This window comes from Scardinius erythrophthalmus (genome assembly GCF_964197995.2).
Source record: "Scardinius erythrophthalmus genome assembly, chromosome: 12".
NCBI classification, from domain to species: domain Eukaryota; kingdom Metazoa; phylum Chordata; class Actinopteri; order Cypriniformes; family Leuciscidae; genus Scardinius; species Scardinius erythrophthalmus.
In genome coordinates, this window is record NC_138232.1 from 36,161,866 (window position 1) to 36,178,430 (window position 16,565).

The following is a 16,565-nucleotide window of genomic DNA, read 5'->3' on the forward strand; positions in this document are numbered from 1 at the left end:
GGTTCGTGGCTTATAACCCTTTAAGAAAGACTTTTTTTAAAATCCTTATGGGAGAAATGAATGGGAAAATTACTTCCGGAACCAACACCGCTGAAAAAGTGGTGCACTTTTGCACTCTATTAACACTTCAAAACCACACCATGAGAGCACTCAAAATGAGTGGGTGGTGACAGAAGACCAGCTCATCCCGCCTACCCTACTGTGATTGGCTTGATCTACACCACTCTCGGAGCTGGTTGGTCCGTGTCCCTGCAGTAAGGAGCAGGGTGATGTAGAAGTGGAGCCACCACCTGCAGGCTCCTCCTGGCTGTGTGTGGCGCTCACAATGCCCCCTGGAGGACTGGAGGATACAGTGCAACTGCTCACAGTCCACAGGCATGGATACTGACTGAAAAATCACAGATGAGCAAACATTACTTTACTTCAGGTTTGTATGTAAAGCAGTTTTACCTTATTGTTTGACATATTGTCGTACTTAATAAGGCTCATCTGTATAAAGTCAGTTCTCTTTCTGACCTGCTGGCTCCGGGAGAGCTTGGAGCAGGAGGCATGGACAGCATCCCAGCAGTGCCAGGAGGAGAGACACCTGTCCAGCTCTCGTGACCAGAGAACATCTGCACAGCACCTGGACTCAGATTCTCAGATAGAGACACTTCAAAGAAAAACAAAACAATTAGGGAGTTAGCAAAGAAATACTGACGTGTTATAGTTTTTTTTTTTTTTTTTTTTTTTTTTTGCCAAATACAAAAAATACAAATGATACAAATATTTGATACAAATATAATAGTAGTTTTATCTATATACAATAATAATCTAATCTAATATAACACAATGTGATCTAGTTAATCTAATAAATATAATATAATGAAATATAATATAATATAATATAATATAATATAATATAATATAATATAATATAATATAATATAATATAATATAATATAATATAATATAATATAATATAGGGTTAGACCCTTTTTCTCTTCACCATAGAAAGCACAAAATCTCATTTCAACACCTGATGAATTAATTTAGCTATTTTACCTGAATATCAACATTTGTGAGATTTAGTTAGTCAAAACAGTTTCTGTGCCTCTGGAAAATAGTGATCAATGACATTATTTTATGCTGAATATCAACATTTTCTGTGTTTGTTTGTTAATGAAGGATTTGCAGAGACACATCACTGTTTTACACTACAACTTACATCTTTTGTATAATTGTAATTTATATATATATATTTTGTGTTATTTCTTTCCTATAACAACACATTCCCTGATGTATCATCATCCATGCTAAACTTATCTAAATTTGCTACAATTTATAAGTTAATGCACATTGTTCTTAAGGGGGTCATCTTCCTCTAATATACATAATATAGAATAAATAGAAAACCTGGAAATATAGTGCATAAGTCATATGCCAGTTTGGAACTTGAGTCTCGTTCCCCTTGGAAATTAATGACCAGTACATTTTTCAACATTTCTCCTTTCATGTTCCACAGAAGAAGGAAAGTCATACAGGTTTTGGAGTAACATGATGGTGAGTAAATAATTACGGGATTTTCAGTTTTAGATTAATTGGTTCTCTTAATGCAAAAGGCACAGTGGTCTGTGGCTATTGCTGAGACACGATTCAAATGATGACGTGTCACCTGAGTTATGGCCACGGTGGTGGGGGTGGTGGTGATGATGATGGCGGGGCAGGTAAGGCGATGGGTACGGGGCTGCTCGGTGCCCGTGTAGACTTGGGTAGTGTTTGTACCCATGGTGGGGAGTTAGCGGTAAACCTCCTGGGTACGGAAAGTTGCCACCACTAGAACACAGCGTGTCTGGGTTTGATATGAACCATCCACCTGCAAACCAACGAATGGACACCAATGTGCTTCACATAACACTGTTAGCATAATGCTATAAATATTTCTTAAACATGTTCATTCATTGTCCATAAATCAGACAAAAATATTAGTTTTGCCAACTTTAAGAAAGTGGAAAATGAATCACTAACAGTGTGGTATGCCCACATGCTGGTTTTCAGCTGGAGGTTCTAGATGATTCTTAGGATGGCTCCTATGGAGAGAAAAAGCTTTGTGAATGAGACAAACGTCAAATGAAGAACTAACCTATCAAAACAGTTCATATCCATAAATCAGCACACATACCATTGTTCAAAAGTTTGGGGGAGGTACAACTTTTTAAAATGTTTGCTGCATTTATTGGATAAAAAATACAGTAAAACAATATTTTACAATTAAAATAACTTTTTTTTATTTTTTATTCCTGTGATTTTTGTTGTAACATTATAAATATTGTTACTGTCACTATAGATCAATTTAATTCATGTTTGTTCAAAGTTTTAAAGTATAAAAAAATCTTTGGAACTGTATGATGTATGCAAAATCACCTTAATTTTTTTCTTTTTCACTATTTAAATACTTTTCAGGCAAAAACAAAAACAAAAAACAAAAGCACACTTGTAAAGTTTATCTGTACATAACCTATCATATACTTTAGCTCTCTCTTTTCATTTGTTCCTGACACTTTTGATTTAACTTCATCACATAAACTTTCTTAAAATCTTGTAATTAAATTCAGTATTTATATTTTACTAGTTTATGGTCTGTCTTTGGTGGATTTCTTTTTTATCATGAACTCTAATGCAATATATATATAATTATATATAAAAATTAAAAGATATAATATATAAGAATATATTATTTAAATGGTAAAGTTTTATATTTCAAAGTAGTATTTGTTGTATTGCCTTTTATAATAGCCTAAAATCATTAGTTGTGTCCCAAATGATGCACTATACACTATGCACTTATACACTATACTTGTGCACTATGTACTCAAACATGTAGAGTATGAATTTTATAAGGTTATTTTGTCATTCACCATTGTAATCTTGGCAGCCCTGCCCCCTTCACTACGTAATTAAAGCTACGACGGTTGAGTGCATGAAGTGTCCAACATGCCATACTTTAGCGGTGTCCCAAATCGAATACTTCCTTACTAAATAGTATGCGAAAAACTGTACGCCAAAAGATTAGTATTCGAAAAACAGTAGACAAAAAGTCCTCGGATGACCTGCTACTTCCGTCAAGATTCTGAAGTGTGCATCCCGTGAGGGCATGAGAGGAGATTTGTGAATGGAAGTGAAGCAATGCAACTGACGCTGGTTGGTCACATGAGAACAACATGGAGGATGTAGTACGTCTGGATTTTATTCATACTACCCATATTCATCCTATATAGAGCGTACTTTTTTAACAGTCATGGTCAATGCATTCAAATATAGTACCTGCTCAGACTGTACGTGATTTCGGATGAAGAGTTTGTTTTTTCGGTTAATTCAGTGCATCACTTTAAACTACAAATGACACAGAATTGTGCATAAGTATGCGAATTGGGACACACCTATTGTATTATAGTAATGAAAATCACCAATGAGAATAAGAACTACACATTATACTAATAATAATTTGGGGCTGGAATTTTTCCTTTACAGTTGTGATGAATGTAATGCAATGCAATGCAAAATATTCAAATGGTCCTAAAATATGCATTCATTATATATTCGTATTATTTTTAAGTTTTAGATGAACATCTTTAACCAAAATAACTTTTTTTTTTACCTTTTAATGAGATTCACCCTGTAATTGTTCAAATTTACACGGTACAGAGTGAGTCTCATTTAAGTAGTTTTTTTTAGAGGAGTGTTGTACCTCTGTTCCCGTGAAGTTATGACTACATTTACTGGAGTACAATTATTCAGCGCTCATTCCACCAACATTGTTGTGTAATATCTCACACATTCTTCACTGTAGCCGCTTAAAATCTCTCACTCTCACTTCACACTGCCTCTCCAACAAGCTCCTTTACTCACACACTCGCTCGATTTCAAAGCATAAACGTTTAATAATTGGTCGCTAATCACGGCTGATTTCGCACAGTCATGCTAGCTTGACTAGCGCTAATGCCTGCTATGATATTATTATGAGTTGAAATACGCATTGTTAAATTGGTGAGAAAACTTATCTTCTGATACTGACAATGTTTGTTCGATGGAATTTAAATACATTGTACCTTTCCTTTGCATCGAGGAAAGCTTTGGCAAACGGATTGTGTTTTATCTTCAGTGCAGTTATCTACGAAGGGAAGGAAACCAGAAGGATTATGAGGATAAAATATTTGAACACCAGAGGTCACATATTTTCATCTCCTAATATTATCTTTTTCAACCATTTTACAAACTATTATATTTTGCATTCAGCAAAACACAAACAAGTAGCTTCTTTTTAAAGGTACAGTTCACCCAGCAAGATTTTATACGTTTACACGACACTGTTTTCAACAAAAAATTTAAAACTGTTGTGTGTTTTGGCCGTTCATTTCCACGACAACAGCGTTTTGGGGGCCTCAAAATGCAAACTTTTTAAAACGGGTTTCAAAGTGCAAGTTTCTGAAAACAATACTGTTATTTTCTTCATGCAAACTACAAAAATGCAAATTTGTGAAAACGGTGGCGTCATGCGTATTACGTGTTCAGTCTATAGGCGCGTAGTTTTTCTTTACAAAGTGGCATCGCCTAGCCTGGTTAAAACCAGACCATTCTCAGTAGTAACTGAGTTATTGTCTGGCAAAGCTTCATTAATAACTCATTTCCAAAGGGGCGTCACCAACGGACGTCGCTCAAATGCCTCTGGGCGCAATTGGATAGACCTAAAACCAATCAGAGCGATCGTCATTGTGTAAAGCCATATGCTGCGTCCAAATTCGCACTACGCCATAAAAGTATGTACTCTTTTTGTGAAGAAAAGGTATTTACTTTTGAATGTGCAGCAAAAAAGTAGGCAAGCTTTGGGACATACTACTTCGTCATCTTTATCGGACGGATCTGTCGCGTGCGTCCTGTCACGTAAACTGCCCTGTCAATCATCTTGTCACAGTTAAAAATCCTCTATTAAATCTAATTTAATTTCCTACCGTTTCGGAGAGTAATGTAGTAGCACGTTCATCTGCCAGTGGGTCTTTCAAGGAGACTGTCCTCATGTGTTTGCAATTTGAATATAATAATTCATTTAAAAGTTGGTGCGCTTCACCAACGGATGTCGCTCAAATGCCTCTGGGCGCAATTGGATAGACCTAAAACCAATCAGAGCGATCGTCATCGTGTAAAGCCGGCCTCAACGTTTCTGATTGGTGCCGCGATTTGGACGGATTAGAAATCGGCTTGAATGGGCTCTTTGCCAGACTACTTGCAGGGCAAATCTAAATTTGCCGGAAGTTTGTCTGGGTTTTCCCAGGCTAGACATCGCCAACTACTGGCCTTGCAGCACAATACTTTTTGGCTAGTTTAATAGTTTTTAATCTTTTTTGCGGATACATGTAAATGGGGATCGATTTGACAATGTTGTCATCTGTACACGGAAAATGCGAAGGAAAAACTTTTCTATTTTTAGTACATCGTTGTCGTGTAAATGCGCCTTTAAATGGGACTTATTAAGCCCTCTTTTCAAAGTCTTGATTTTGTTTGTGGGGTCAACTAGGATAGTTTTTTTTTTTGTGCTGGAATGCTCAAAAACATTATTTTCCTGATCTTTTACATTGCAGAACCTTTCTTTCAATGTGCTCTGATTGGTCAGCTGTACCAGTGTGTTGCGATTGGTTAACCGCTTCAAGCATTTTGGGAATATGTCACAACCCTTACCATAACTGAGTTTCAACACACCATTAAAGCAACTCAACCAGGCCTCGTCCCTTTTTTTGCGTATGCCTTTGGCGGGAATAATTTAAATGAGGAACATTGTGACATGCATGTTCCCAGAAGAAAAACTTCAGGGAGTTCAGAAACAGTGCACACTCCCATTGGAGTGACTTTGTAACTTTGGAGAGCTTTTCATAATTTACATTCACTTCTTGGTAAAGAGCAGCATAAACATCCTGCCTAACCGTACTTTTCAAGCTATACAGAAAAAAAATGTTTGTCTGTCTTTTGGAAAACATGAGAGTGAATAAATCATTTTTGGGTGAACTATCTCTTTAAGCATGTTTATCCTAAATGTTTAGTGAAGATGCTCTAACCTCCTCATTCTGGTAGGCTGTTACAGCGATGAACTGAGTGTCTGTGAAAGAGATGTTGGTCACCATCCTGTGGCTTCCTCCTACACGAACAATGTGAATTTGAGGTTCGTACTTATGGAGAGAATTCAGCATGATCTGGATCAGGTGATCAGAACAGAAGACAAAAGAAAAGTAAGAAAGAAATCGGCTCTTTACAGGACTTTAGTTTACAACACATGTAAGGTGGCGTACATATCGACTTCAGCTAAACACGTAGGTCCATACTGCACCGGTATATATTTTTAGACTGAATTTGAACTAAATTCTAAATGAGGTATCAAACAAAGGATTGCAAATACCTGTAGATTTTGAATGTAAAGAAGAATTAAAACAGACTGAAGTCCAAAGAAATCCACACAATTTTTGGGTAATACATACATGCTTTAGACATTCTACTATTAAGTAACTTTGCAACTACATGTCAAGTAACAGTCATTAGAGTATTAGTAGACTATTTTTTAAATATCTGTTAACACTTGATTTTGATGCTCCCCAACAGACATTCTACTGACTATAAGTAACTTTGCAATTATGTCAACTTATTCACCTAACCCTAACCTAACAGTCTACTAGTCGACTACAGTCTACTAACACTCAAATGAGAGTTAGTTGACAAGTTACTAAAGTGGACCATCGAAATAAAGTGAAACTTATAATTTTGTGAAATATTATCTGCAATAAAAAAAAAAGTGTTCTATAGTTATATATTAAAAAAATGTATTCCTGTGATGGCTGAATTTTCAGCATCATTACTCCAGTCTTCAGTGTCACATGATCCTTCAGAAATCATTCTAATATCATGATTTCTTATTTCTTATTATTATCATTTCTTATAGTTATCAATGTTGAAAACAGTTTTTGCTCTTTAATATTTTTGTGGGAAGCATACAAAGCCATTGAAAAGTTTGAGATAAGATAGAAAATAAAAATTAAATTAAATAAAAATACATTTATTTTATTCAGCAAGGGTGCATGATTAGAAGTGACAGTAAAGACATGTATAATGTTACAAATGATTTCTATTTCAAATAAATGCTGTTCTTTTGAACTTTCTATTCATCAAAGACTCCTGAAAAAAAGCACGATTTCCACCAAAATATTAAGCAGCATAAACAACATTTCAACATTGATGGTAATAAGAACCATTATTAATAACTGAGCACCAATTATAATTGAGCAGCAAATTAGAATGATTTCTGAAGGATCATGTGACACTGAAGACTGGAGTAGATGCAAAAAATATTTCTGAAGCCTATTATTATTATAGCCTATATATTGGCATTACATTCCATTTATTTTATTATTTGTATAAAATTACCTGAAATTATACAATGCAAACAGTAGCTATTTTGTAAGTGCGGTATGGCAGTTTGATTAATTGTTTTGATATGTCTAATCAGATGAGAAATAATATAGGCTGTTTCCTATATCAAGATGTAATTATTAAGGTCATAGCACTGTGGGACGTGGCCAATGTAATTCAAATTCCAACTCATCAGTTAAAAGGGAGCCAGTTCTTAAACAGTATCACTACATATTAGTAGCTTTTTCTATTTACACACACTGCATTGTCTAAATAAAAAATTCTTGGAATGACTGCAGTGACCACGTCAAGCATGATTAAATCTATCGGGCGAATTCTGAGAAAGAGACAGGCGGAACGAGAGAGAAAAGCTGATTTTTTTTCTCTCTCTAATTGGTAGATTACAATGACTGATGAGGGGCAGGTACTCATCTGCATGGCTACAGGGGACATAAAGGGCTTTGTGTGCCTTTCTCTCCCATTTGCCTTTTTTTAATATGTTGCCTTTTTGAACATCTAAGGACTGATGGCTAAATTAATTTTGCATAGAAAAAAACAGAGGTAATTACCATAATGTACAACTAACCACAGCAATTATTTCATTTAGAGCTGGTTCTCTCTCATCGTCCTCTCCGCTGCCAGCTCGGCGTTTAAAAACCCCGGTAAATAGGGACCAGGCAGGAATACAGGAGAAGAGGATGGGGTGGCGGGGAGGGCGCAGGGGAGGGGTCATGTAAATACCAATAATAATTTGGTGGCGGAGTCATACTCGAATGGAGCGGGCTGGAGCACCTCGCAGCGGCCTCGCTGAAAGCCAGGATGGCTAGCTGAAGTAGACCACTCTCTGTCTGAACGGCAGGAAGTGCATTAAACGAGAAAAGTGCCAATTAAGAGCTGTTTATTTCTGTTTACATGCAGTCCCCGCTGAACAAAGGGGCTCCATAGGTGAAGTGGATGCCGAGGAGAGCACTAATTGTATAAATGCACACTTGAAATTTCCCCGTGGCAGCGCACAGGGTGATTAAAGGCAGGCCAAGACTCCTAAAAGCTACAGAGAGGCCTGTTTGGACACACAAGAGACCTGAGAGGCTACTCAAGATTACAGCGCAGGCCGCGTACGGCATTACACACCTGCGTTACACGTGTATAATGTGCAGGCGGCAGGGAACGAATGTCAATTTCTCAGATTTATCAATCTACAGACACAAACAGAGAGATAACAAAGGAGAATGGCAAAACTTATGGCGAAAGTGGAACTTATTTCAGCTATTTCATGCATTACAAATGTGTGTGTACGTGTCAGTGTTTCTGCACCTGGCCTCCTCCGTTGAGTTTGTTGGTCAGTTTGACTTTGTTGAAGGACACCGGAGCTTTCATCCAGTGGGCACCGAAGTTGGGGGAGTCGGGGTGGATGTAGACACAGCTGTGACTGTGAGGCTCAGGTTTGCCCGCGGGGACCCACTCGCCGTTCACGTACTTCCAGCGGTGCCCGTCTGCAGGGCTGAAGTCCAACAGGAACGAATACATGGCGTTGGGATCCAGACCCGTCACGCAGACCTTCAGAACTGGAAACATCCTCCTGCAAAGGAGGAATTGTGACAGGAGAATTGCTTAAAAATGCTTACTTGATCTCCTGTGCGCTATTACAAAAATGTATAGTTCCGTGAAGAATCTTTGACTTCTATGTTAAAACCAGCGCCTGGTTCTTTATAGTGGAAAAGGTTCTAAAGATGCAAAAAGGAACTGTCCAATGAAAGGTTAACCAAAATCATTCTTCATTGGAATCTTTATTTTCAAGAGTGTATGTTCTATGGTACATAAATACATTCGTGTTTTTCGTGTCCATACAATGAAAGTCAAAGGATTCCAGTGTTGTTTTGGATACAACTGGCTTTCGCTACATGGACAAAAACACTTCAAAACACCATTTGTGTTCCACATGCAGAAGAAAGAAAGCCATACAGGTTTGGATTTACATGAGGGCGAATAATATTTTTAGGGGAACTATCCCTTTAAGACAAAAATCTTAATTGTCCAAGAGCTCTAACGCACTCGCATAAGTGATTAAAAAGTTATTCCCCAACAATGATCCACACCGTCTGCCAAAACTCCACGAGCAGTTACAAGCACAAACTTCACGAGAGGCTGGACGCTAGTCATTTTCCACTTTCCCCCCCATGATTATTTTTTATGGATGAGAACAAGTTTAAGAGGGGCTGCAAATGGAAGGACACCCACCTGCAGAGCTGACCTGTAACTACTGAATGAGTTGGTCAAGTCACCCTTCAGCCTGACAACACAACAAGCCTTTTTCAATTAATTTAATCTGCCTGATCCAAAAAAACAAACAAAAAAACATCAGAAACACCGCCATGTGCCAACAGCAACTTACAATTATAAACCTGCTTAGAGATGACAAGGCATTTTGATAGAAAGACAGATGGATAAATGAAAGCAGATAACTAGAGAGACGTAGTTTAATCATTTTAGCAATCCAAAATGTAATGAGAATCCTTATAAAAAAGTAGCACTAAAACTACAACTGATATTAACATTATCAAAAGGATTATGAGCAACAAATTTGCTTTTAAAGTTCTAGGTTCAAACTATGACATTGACTGGTAAAATATTTGCAACTTCATTTTTTTTCCTATTCTCTCTGTTATACCATTCAAGAAACAATATTGCAGTAAATTTTATATGTGGTGCCCAAAAGTATTTGGACACTTAAGTCACGATTAAAAAAAATGTCCAGTCGTCATGATATGATCAATAAGTCAATTTCAATGTTTTTACATTACTTTAACTCATGAAAATAATGTAAGCAACTTAAAAAAAAAGGTTATATATGAGATTTACCTCCAGTAAGTTTAATATAATTTAAGTTGAAATGACTCATACAGCCACTTTGAATAAGGCAGCAACTAAATGTATGAAGCTGTTTTTACAATTACTTTTAAGCAAAAAAAAAAAAAAAAGTGATTTTTACTGGGTGAGAAATCAGTTCTCACGGGTGTCCTCGCAGAGTGACAACCAGAAAGTGTCCATTTTTTTCTTTATTTTAAACAGTATACATATTGTTTTATCACTTAAAACCTGTTTTTTTTTTTTGTGATTTTTTTTCTCACAAAAAAAGTGCTTCAATATCATCTTTCTTTAAAATGTTTTAAAGAAAGATAGAGCACAAATATATAATTATAATATTTTGTGAAACACTGCAGAGACATTGCATCATTACATTTATGTGACTTAAAATTATTAAAAGAGGATTAGAAATTAGAAGTAAATACTAATTAAATAACATAAGCAATAAGAACGTATTAAATTATTTTCTTCAAAAGTTCAAGTAAACTTCACAAACATATTTTCTAACATATTCTGAGCAAAACAAATGTGTTAATTAATATAAATTATCAAAAGACTTTTACAGCGTTGGCGCAGGTTCATCGCGGCTCACCTGCCGTTCTTCGTCACAATCATCTCATTGGTGACTTCTTTGAATTTCCTCCAGAGTTCAGCATCTTCCAGGGTGACTTTGAGCTGCTTCTCGGTGGGGTCCCCCTTCTCTCGGCCGGCCTGTAACTCGCTCTCCACGACGCTCAGCAGTCTGGTGATACAGCAGTCACTGCTGGCCCGAGCACCGGTCACCGCTCCACCGCTCCGCACATCTTCCTCAACCTTCATGATCTCACACGCGCGCGCGCCAAGTGGAAAACAACTGGACTTTAACTTTAGCTCACTTTCATTTATGAGAAGATTTCTGTGCCTAACAACTTGTGGACTGCGTCAATGATAAATGAAAAAGAACTCTCTTTAGCAGTGTGTGTGTATTCTAGTAGCCGTTTGATCTGTACTTCAGCTCACTGCGACCACCTGTTCTTATGACCGGAGGACTAACCTGCAGTCACGTGGGCTTGCCCTAATTAAGTGATTCATTCACAAGCATTTTTTTTTTCCATTTCAATACCAATTCTAATATTCAAGTTTATTTCCAGTCTTCACATTTATATTATTTAGGCAATGGTACGCTGTTCAGATAATACGCAGAAAGTTCTGAAACGAAACTTCTGACAGGAAGAACATTAGAGAAAAATAAACGTAGGCTACATTTAAATAATTTACGTAAAACAAAGAAAACCGTGATGTCTAAAACAAATCGTAAATCACGCTCTGTTAGGCGTATTACAAATACTTTGAAAAAAATAATAAATATTTTCAGAACCACGGACAGCTCGTAAAGGACGTGTGTGTGTGTGTGTGCTAGAGATAAACTCATCGTAATCTTAAATTCACAATTTATAAACTCATCAGGTCTATTAAATAAACTTTACTTTGAGTTGTAAGGCTATAAATGACGTGATGTAGCCTAATTATTTAGGTTACACCTAGGCTATATTATTATTATTAATCATTTGTATTTTTTTGTTTTTTTTGTGGGGCTTAAAACTATCAGGATTAAAATAGTCAGGGATTACTTTTTTTATTAGCCTATTATTAAAAGTTTTGCTTAGGGTCAAATTAAATACCATAATAAGAAATAAGATATCTCCATAACTTTATAGGCTACATATTTAATTTCTGAAAAAAAAAGAAAGAAAAAAAAGGTATTTTTTCAACTCTTTTTCAGAAAATTAAAGCAATGATAGCCTATGTGATAACATGGATTTTAAACTTAAATATTGAACGATATACAATTAGCCTATTGAGCAAATAAGCATTCGGTCTCTATTAAAATGTATATGATATCAGGTCATTGTTTTTTTTTTTTTTTTCTGACATTGTAACTGTACAAAAAGGCTAAACCAGCATATTTCCTTAAAACAATTAAGTTAACGAACGACATACACCTCATTTTTCTACCTGCAGTAGAACTGGCATGAAACATCAGAACATCTACTGTGATTCACAAGATGGACTCATATGTGACGGCGTAGATAAGGGCATACTGTCAAAGAGCTTAGTATTGTACAAGCCATGTGGAGCATAAATAAAATACTGGATGTTCTCTGCAGCAAACGGGAATGAACGGAAACTCGATCCAGCGACCGGCGCTCTAATCACACAGCCGCGCGCATGGAGATTAGAGGATTCAAAGAGTTTAAATCCGAAAAATAGAGTCTCATTAGCCGAGAATCCTCCTGCATATCAAACATCAGAAAATCAGCCCCCTGACCTTTCACCATAGAGATGACTTACGCACTTCAGTGAACTTTACCTTCTAAAAGTCTTATTGAGACTCAGATGCATTATGTAGAAGAGGGCTTCTTAAATGACAGCATGTACTTTGAATTAAAGAAAGTAATGAAAGTGATGCAGGCATTGAGAACAAGATGTAAATAAAACTAGAATTAGAGAAGGGGAAATTGATTCATGTAGACTAAATAAATCTGAACAACTTTTAATAGCAACGATTGTTAATATATAGTAGCAATAACAATTAATAAACATCTCGCATAAAAAAAACACCAATATTTTTCATAGCAGTATTGCACTCACTGAAACAAACATGGGCAATTAATCCTGATGAGGGGAAATCCACATTTTCAGTCACGATAAAATAATTCTGGAATGCATTTTTTTCATAGTATAAGGATAATACTTCTATACCTATAAAAAAAGTAACCTCTTCAGTAAATCAAAACTATTTAAAACTATTGAAAAAGACAACGAGGAGGAACAACTACAGTTGTCATTCGGGAAATGTGCCTGACATGATCTGAAAAAACAAGGACACATTCATAGGAAAAAGCCACAATGCAAAGCTAACTGAAAGCAGTAGGATTGTTCGATGATGAATGAACCTTAAAGATACACTGGCACCCAAATGAGTGCTTAATATTTTGCTTATCTAATAGATAATATAGCAATATACCATTACATAAGTAATAAGACATTTCTGTCATCCTATTACTTATCTATTACAGGTAATATCTGAAGTAAAAATTTAAATGCAATTATAGAAACCCTTGGTAGCAAAAACATTTTTTTCTTGAAAAGAAAAAGAAAAGAAACCAAAATACTAAACAAAAACAGCAACACTGGTTACAGACAGTTCTACCCAATCTAGTTCTCAAGTAATCCTTGGATAAAGGCACATAGGAAGGAATTATTAAGCAATTACCCAGCAGTTAAATGTAAAATATGCAATTCCATCTTGTTCACCAAGCATGTCACTACAGTTACAGGGCAGAGTCCGAAACCAAACCATTTACCTAGTTACATATTTTATCCTTCATAGTTTCCCACTTGAATGTAAAGCACAGGTGTTTGTGTGTGTGTGTGTGTGTGTGTGTGTGTGAGAGAGAGAGAGAGAGAGAGAGAGAGAGAGAGAGAGAGAGAGAGAGAGAGAGAGAGAGAGTACTTGTCTGTGTGTGCTTGTTCACAGATTGAGTGTCCATCCGTTACGGAGAGCAAGCAGAGCGCCTGTAGTGCGGTGTGGTGTCTGTGCCAGGTTGCAGAGTGGGTACATGAGTGGCATTGAACGCAGAACCAATGCTGAAGCCAGAGCAGCACACGGAGAAACAGCCAAGGCCAAATGTAGAGGCATCTCACTTGAAGCACGCGGAGAACAACTTAATAATTGCATCCCTACATAAAAACAAACAGCCAAAGGTAAACAAACGCCAAAGCCAAAAACAGAGATTACTAAAAGTGTCTTTTTTTTGGCTTCCACAGAATGACAGCTTTGACCTGAAGACCTTATTTTAGTCTAATAGGCACTTTGATGAATTGCAACACTGGTATTTTAAAATGGAAATGGTAGATTTTCACAATTTTACATTTTTATATGCATAATACTACTAGAATACCACTAAAAAACACTACTAAATAGATAGAACTACTAGAATAAGTTCAGATAAATTGGGCCACTAAACTTTTTATTGGTTGCTATATCTCTGAACTAGTTTATTTGCATCTCCATAAATGACTGTCGATTTCCATTTGTGCCTTTTTTTAATGTATGGTTTAGACAATATAAAGTAACCCACCTTGCAAATGGAATGTAGGATAAGCTATACCTGCAAAATAAAAGGGATGTAATTTAAATACAGACAAATAAGTAATATTTGTGAGCTATTACACACACACACACACAGTGTATATATATATATATATATATATATATAGTGTGTGCGTGTGTGTGTGTGTGTGTGTGTGTGTGTGTGTGTGTGAGAGAGAGAGAGAGAGAAAGAGTGAAAGTAATAGTGTGTGTAATAGCTCACAAGTGAGAACTCTTGAATAGCCTATATATTTAGTGTGTGTGTGTGTGTGTGTGTGTGTGTGTGTGTGTGTGTGTGTGTAACTAGAGCTATCTGGATATCTCTTACCATGTAAAAGCCAAAAACTGGAGGATACAGAACAGCAGAGCTAGGCCTTTATTCTTCCACTAAAAAAAAAGAAAAGAAAAAAAAAAGAAAAAAGAAAAGATAATCAAATAATCAAGCAAATTTGAAACAAACATTGTATTACATATTATGACGCCAACTTTATTAGGCTAACAAATCATAATCATGTTAAATAAGAGACCAACTTACCCAAAAGGCAGCGCAAAAGGTTAGCACCAGGCATGTCTTTAAAAACACAAAATATTCAGTTTACAGAAAAAGGCCACAAATTATAAGACAAGATAAGAAATACTGAATCTCTCTTCATGCATTACAGTCTATTATATCTGTATGTGTGTGTATTCTTACAATCATAATGCCAGTTGCCAGAGCTCTCGTCTTGTCACACATCCTCTTGAGTTGCTTTAATGGACCCATTAAGAACATAGTGCTGAAAAGAATCCACACCCAAAGAACCTCAGCACGGACTTACAGATTCTTATAGATGCTATCAATGCGTTCGATTACTTTATACAATCCTGTATAAAATCCTGAAGTATAAACCTGTTAGGAATTTTTTGAGCTATTAAAGGTCTCCCAGACCCAGAAAACAACACATAAAGAGGTTTACAATCACACATATTTATGAGATAATATATGAAATGTTTTATTACGTTCTACTTGATGGTTATCACATTTTAGAGTTACTAAATCAATTCATTTGTTAAAAATGTTTTTTAAAAAGTCAGTATTTGTCACTGGCCACATGCCTGTGCAAACATTGTCTATTATAAACAGTGACACGCCTTGGTTGAGATCAAATCAAAGGTGGGGAGATAAAGATGCATGACTCACCTCAAAAGAGAAGCAATATTACCTAAACTGTAAAAGACTGCAAAGAGTGTCAGTCCGTTTCTCGGAACCCAGAGCAAGCAGGTCCCCTGAATAACAAAAGTAAGGAAAGATAATACGTTCGACTATTGTACAACATTATTAAATCATATAAGACTATTTGTGCTCTCGTCTTACCAAAAGTGAACACAAGACGCCCGACACAAAGCACGCGAGGAATCCCTTGACGCGCGTGCCCCATCCCAGTGTTGACGCTTCATTCGCTGCCTAAAACAACGTTGTTGTTGTTGTTGTTGTTATATTCAGAAAATTATTTAAATCATCTTGATATTCATAAATAGACCGATTTTAAGTTTTTGCGAATGACAGTCGGGTAAACACGTAACGTTAGTCAACAAAACACGTAGCAAAAGTCTAGATTCGTAATCAAAACGAAACCACAACACCGTGTATTTTGAGTAAACATAAACTTAATAGCGAATAAAACCTAAGTTAGTTCTAACTCAGACTGTCAAACGCAACTAACTACCTGCAGTACGTTGAGGTCGTCATTGCCATCTTGGCCACTCAAAACTTTCTTTAATTTGTCCATTAAGGTTGAGATTGACTGGTTTAAAAAACAATCCAAAGAAGATGTGTCAAGTTGAAAAAAAAAAAAACTGTCTCGAAGCTACTTGGTTCAAGTAAATTTGTATTGATTCGTTCCTTTTCCTGTTTGGTAACTTAGTGTAACAGGTGCACAATATAACTTCCGTGTGTGTAGCCACGGTAACGATTGCGCGACGTCATGACGTTCGACGTACTGAATCGACACACACTGTACTGAAACTGTTTTGTTTGCACTTATTGGTTACCCATTAATATGCTCTCATTGTGCATTACATTCAACACCGATGGGATAAAGTGGACATTAGGATGTTTGTAGACAATACATGCAGACAAGTGAATAAGAGAGGTGTA

General features: G+C 36.3%; 2 protein-coding genes across 2 annotated transcripts; both read right to left on the bottom strand.

The window, feature by feature from the left end:
• Positions 1-150: 150 nt before the first annotated feature.
• On the bottom strand, positions 151-11,112 carry tbx19 (T-box transcription factor 19; the record flags this gene model as incomplete). The annotated part of the gene is made up of 8 exons (XM_081381482.1): positions 151-388; positions 517-652; positions 1,655-1,855; positions 2,008-2,069; positions 4,089-4,150; positions 6,087-6,221; positions 8,743-9,007; positions 10,886-11,112. 8 exons carry the CDS (start codon positions 11,110-11,112, stop codon positions 151-153), a joined length of 1,326 nt encoding a protein of 441 aa, XP_081237608.1.
• A 1,698-nt stretch (positions 11,113-12,810) lies between these two features.
• On the bottom strand, positions 12,811-16,370 carry sft2d2b (SFT2 domain containing 2b). Its single transcript, XM_081381462.1, has 8 exons — positions 16,135-16,370; positions 15,783-15,872; positions 15,609-15,694; positions 15,123-15,204; positions 14,964-14,999; positions 14,757-14,815; positions 14,418-14,447; positions 12,811-14,016 (listed from the first exon to the last, which is right to left on the bottom strand). The coding sequence occupies exons 1-8, from the start codon at positions 16,195-16,197 to the stop codon at positions 13,977-13,979; spliced, it is 486 nt and encodes a 161-aa protein (XP_081237588.1). The 5' UTR covers positions 16,198-16,370; the 3' UTR covers positions 12,811-13,976.
• Between the last annotated feature and the right edge of the window lie 195 nt (positions 16,371-16,565).

What these genes read in the sequence shown, in the direction of transcription:
- sft2d2b (XM_081381462.1), bottom strand. Translation starts at nt 16,197, where the DNA reads ATGGACAAATTAAAGAAAGTTTTGAGTGGCCAAGATGGCAATGACGAC. An exon ending in ACGACCTCAACGTACTGCAG is followed by an intron (nt 15,873 to 16,134) that starts GTAGTTAGTTGC and finishes ACGTTGTTTTAG; the next exon opens with GCAGCGAATGAAGCGTCAAC. An exon ending in CCTTTTGCGCTGCCTTTTGG is followed by an intron (nt 14,816 to 14,963) that starts GTAAGTTGGTCT and finishes CTTTTTTTTTAG; the next exon opens with TGGAAGAATAAAGGCCTAGC.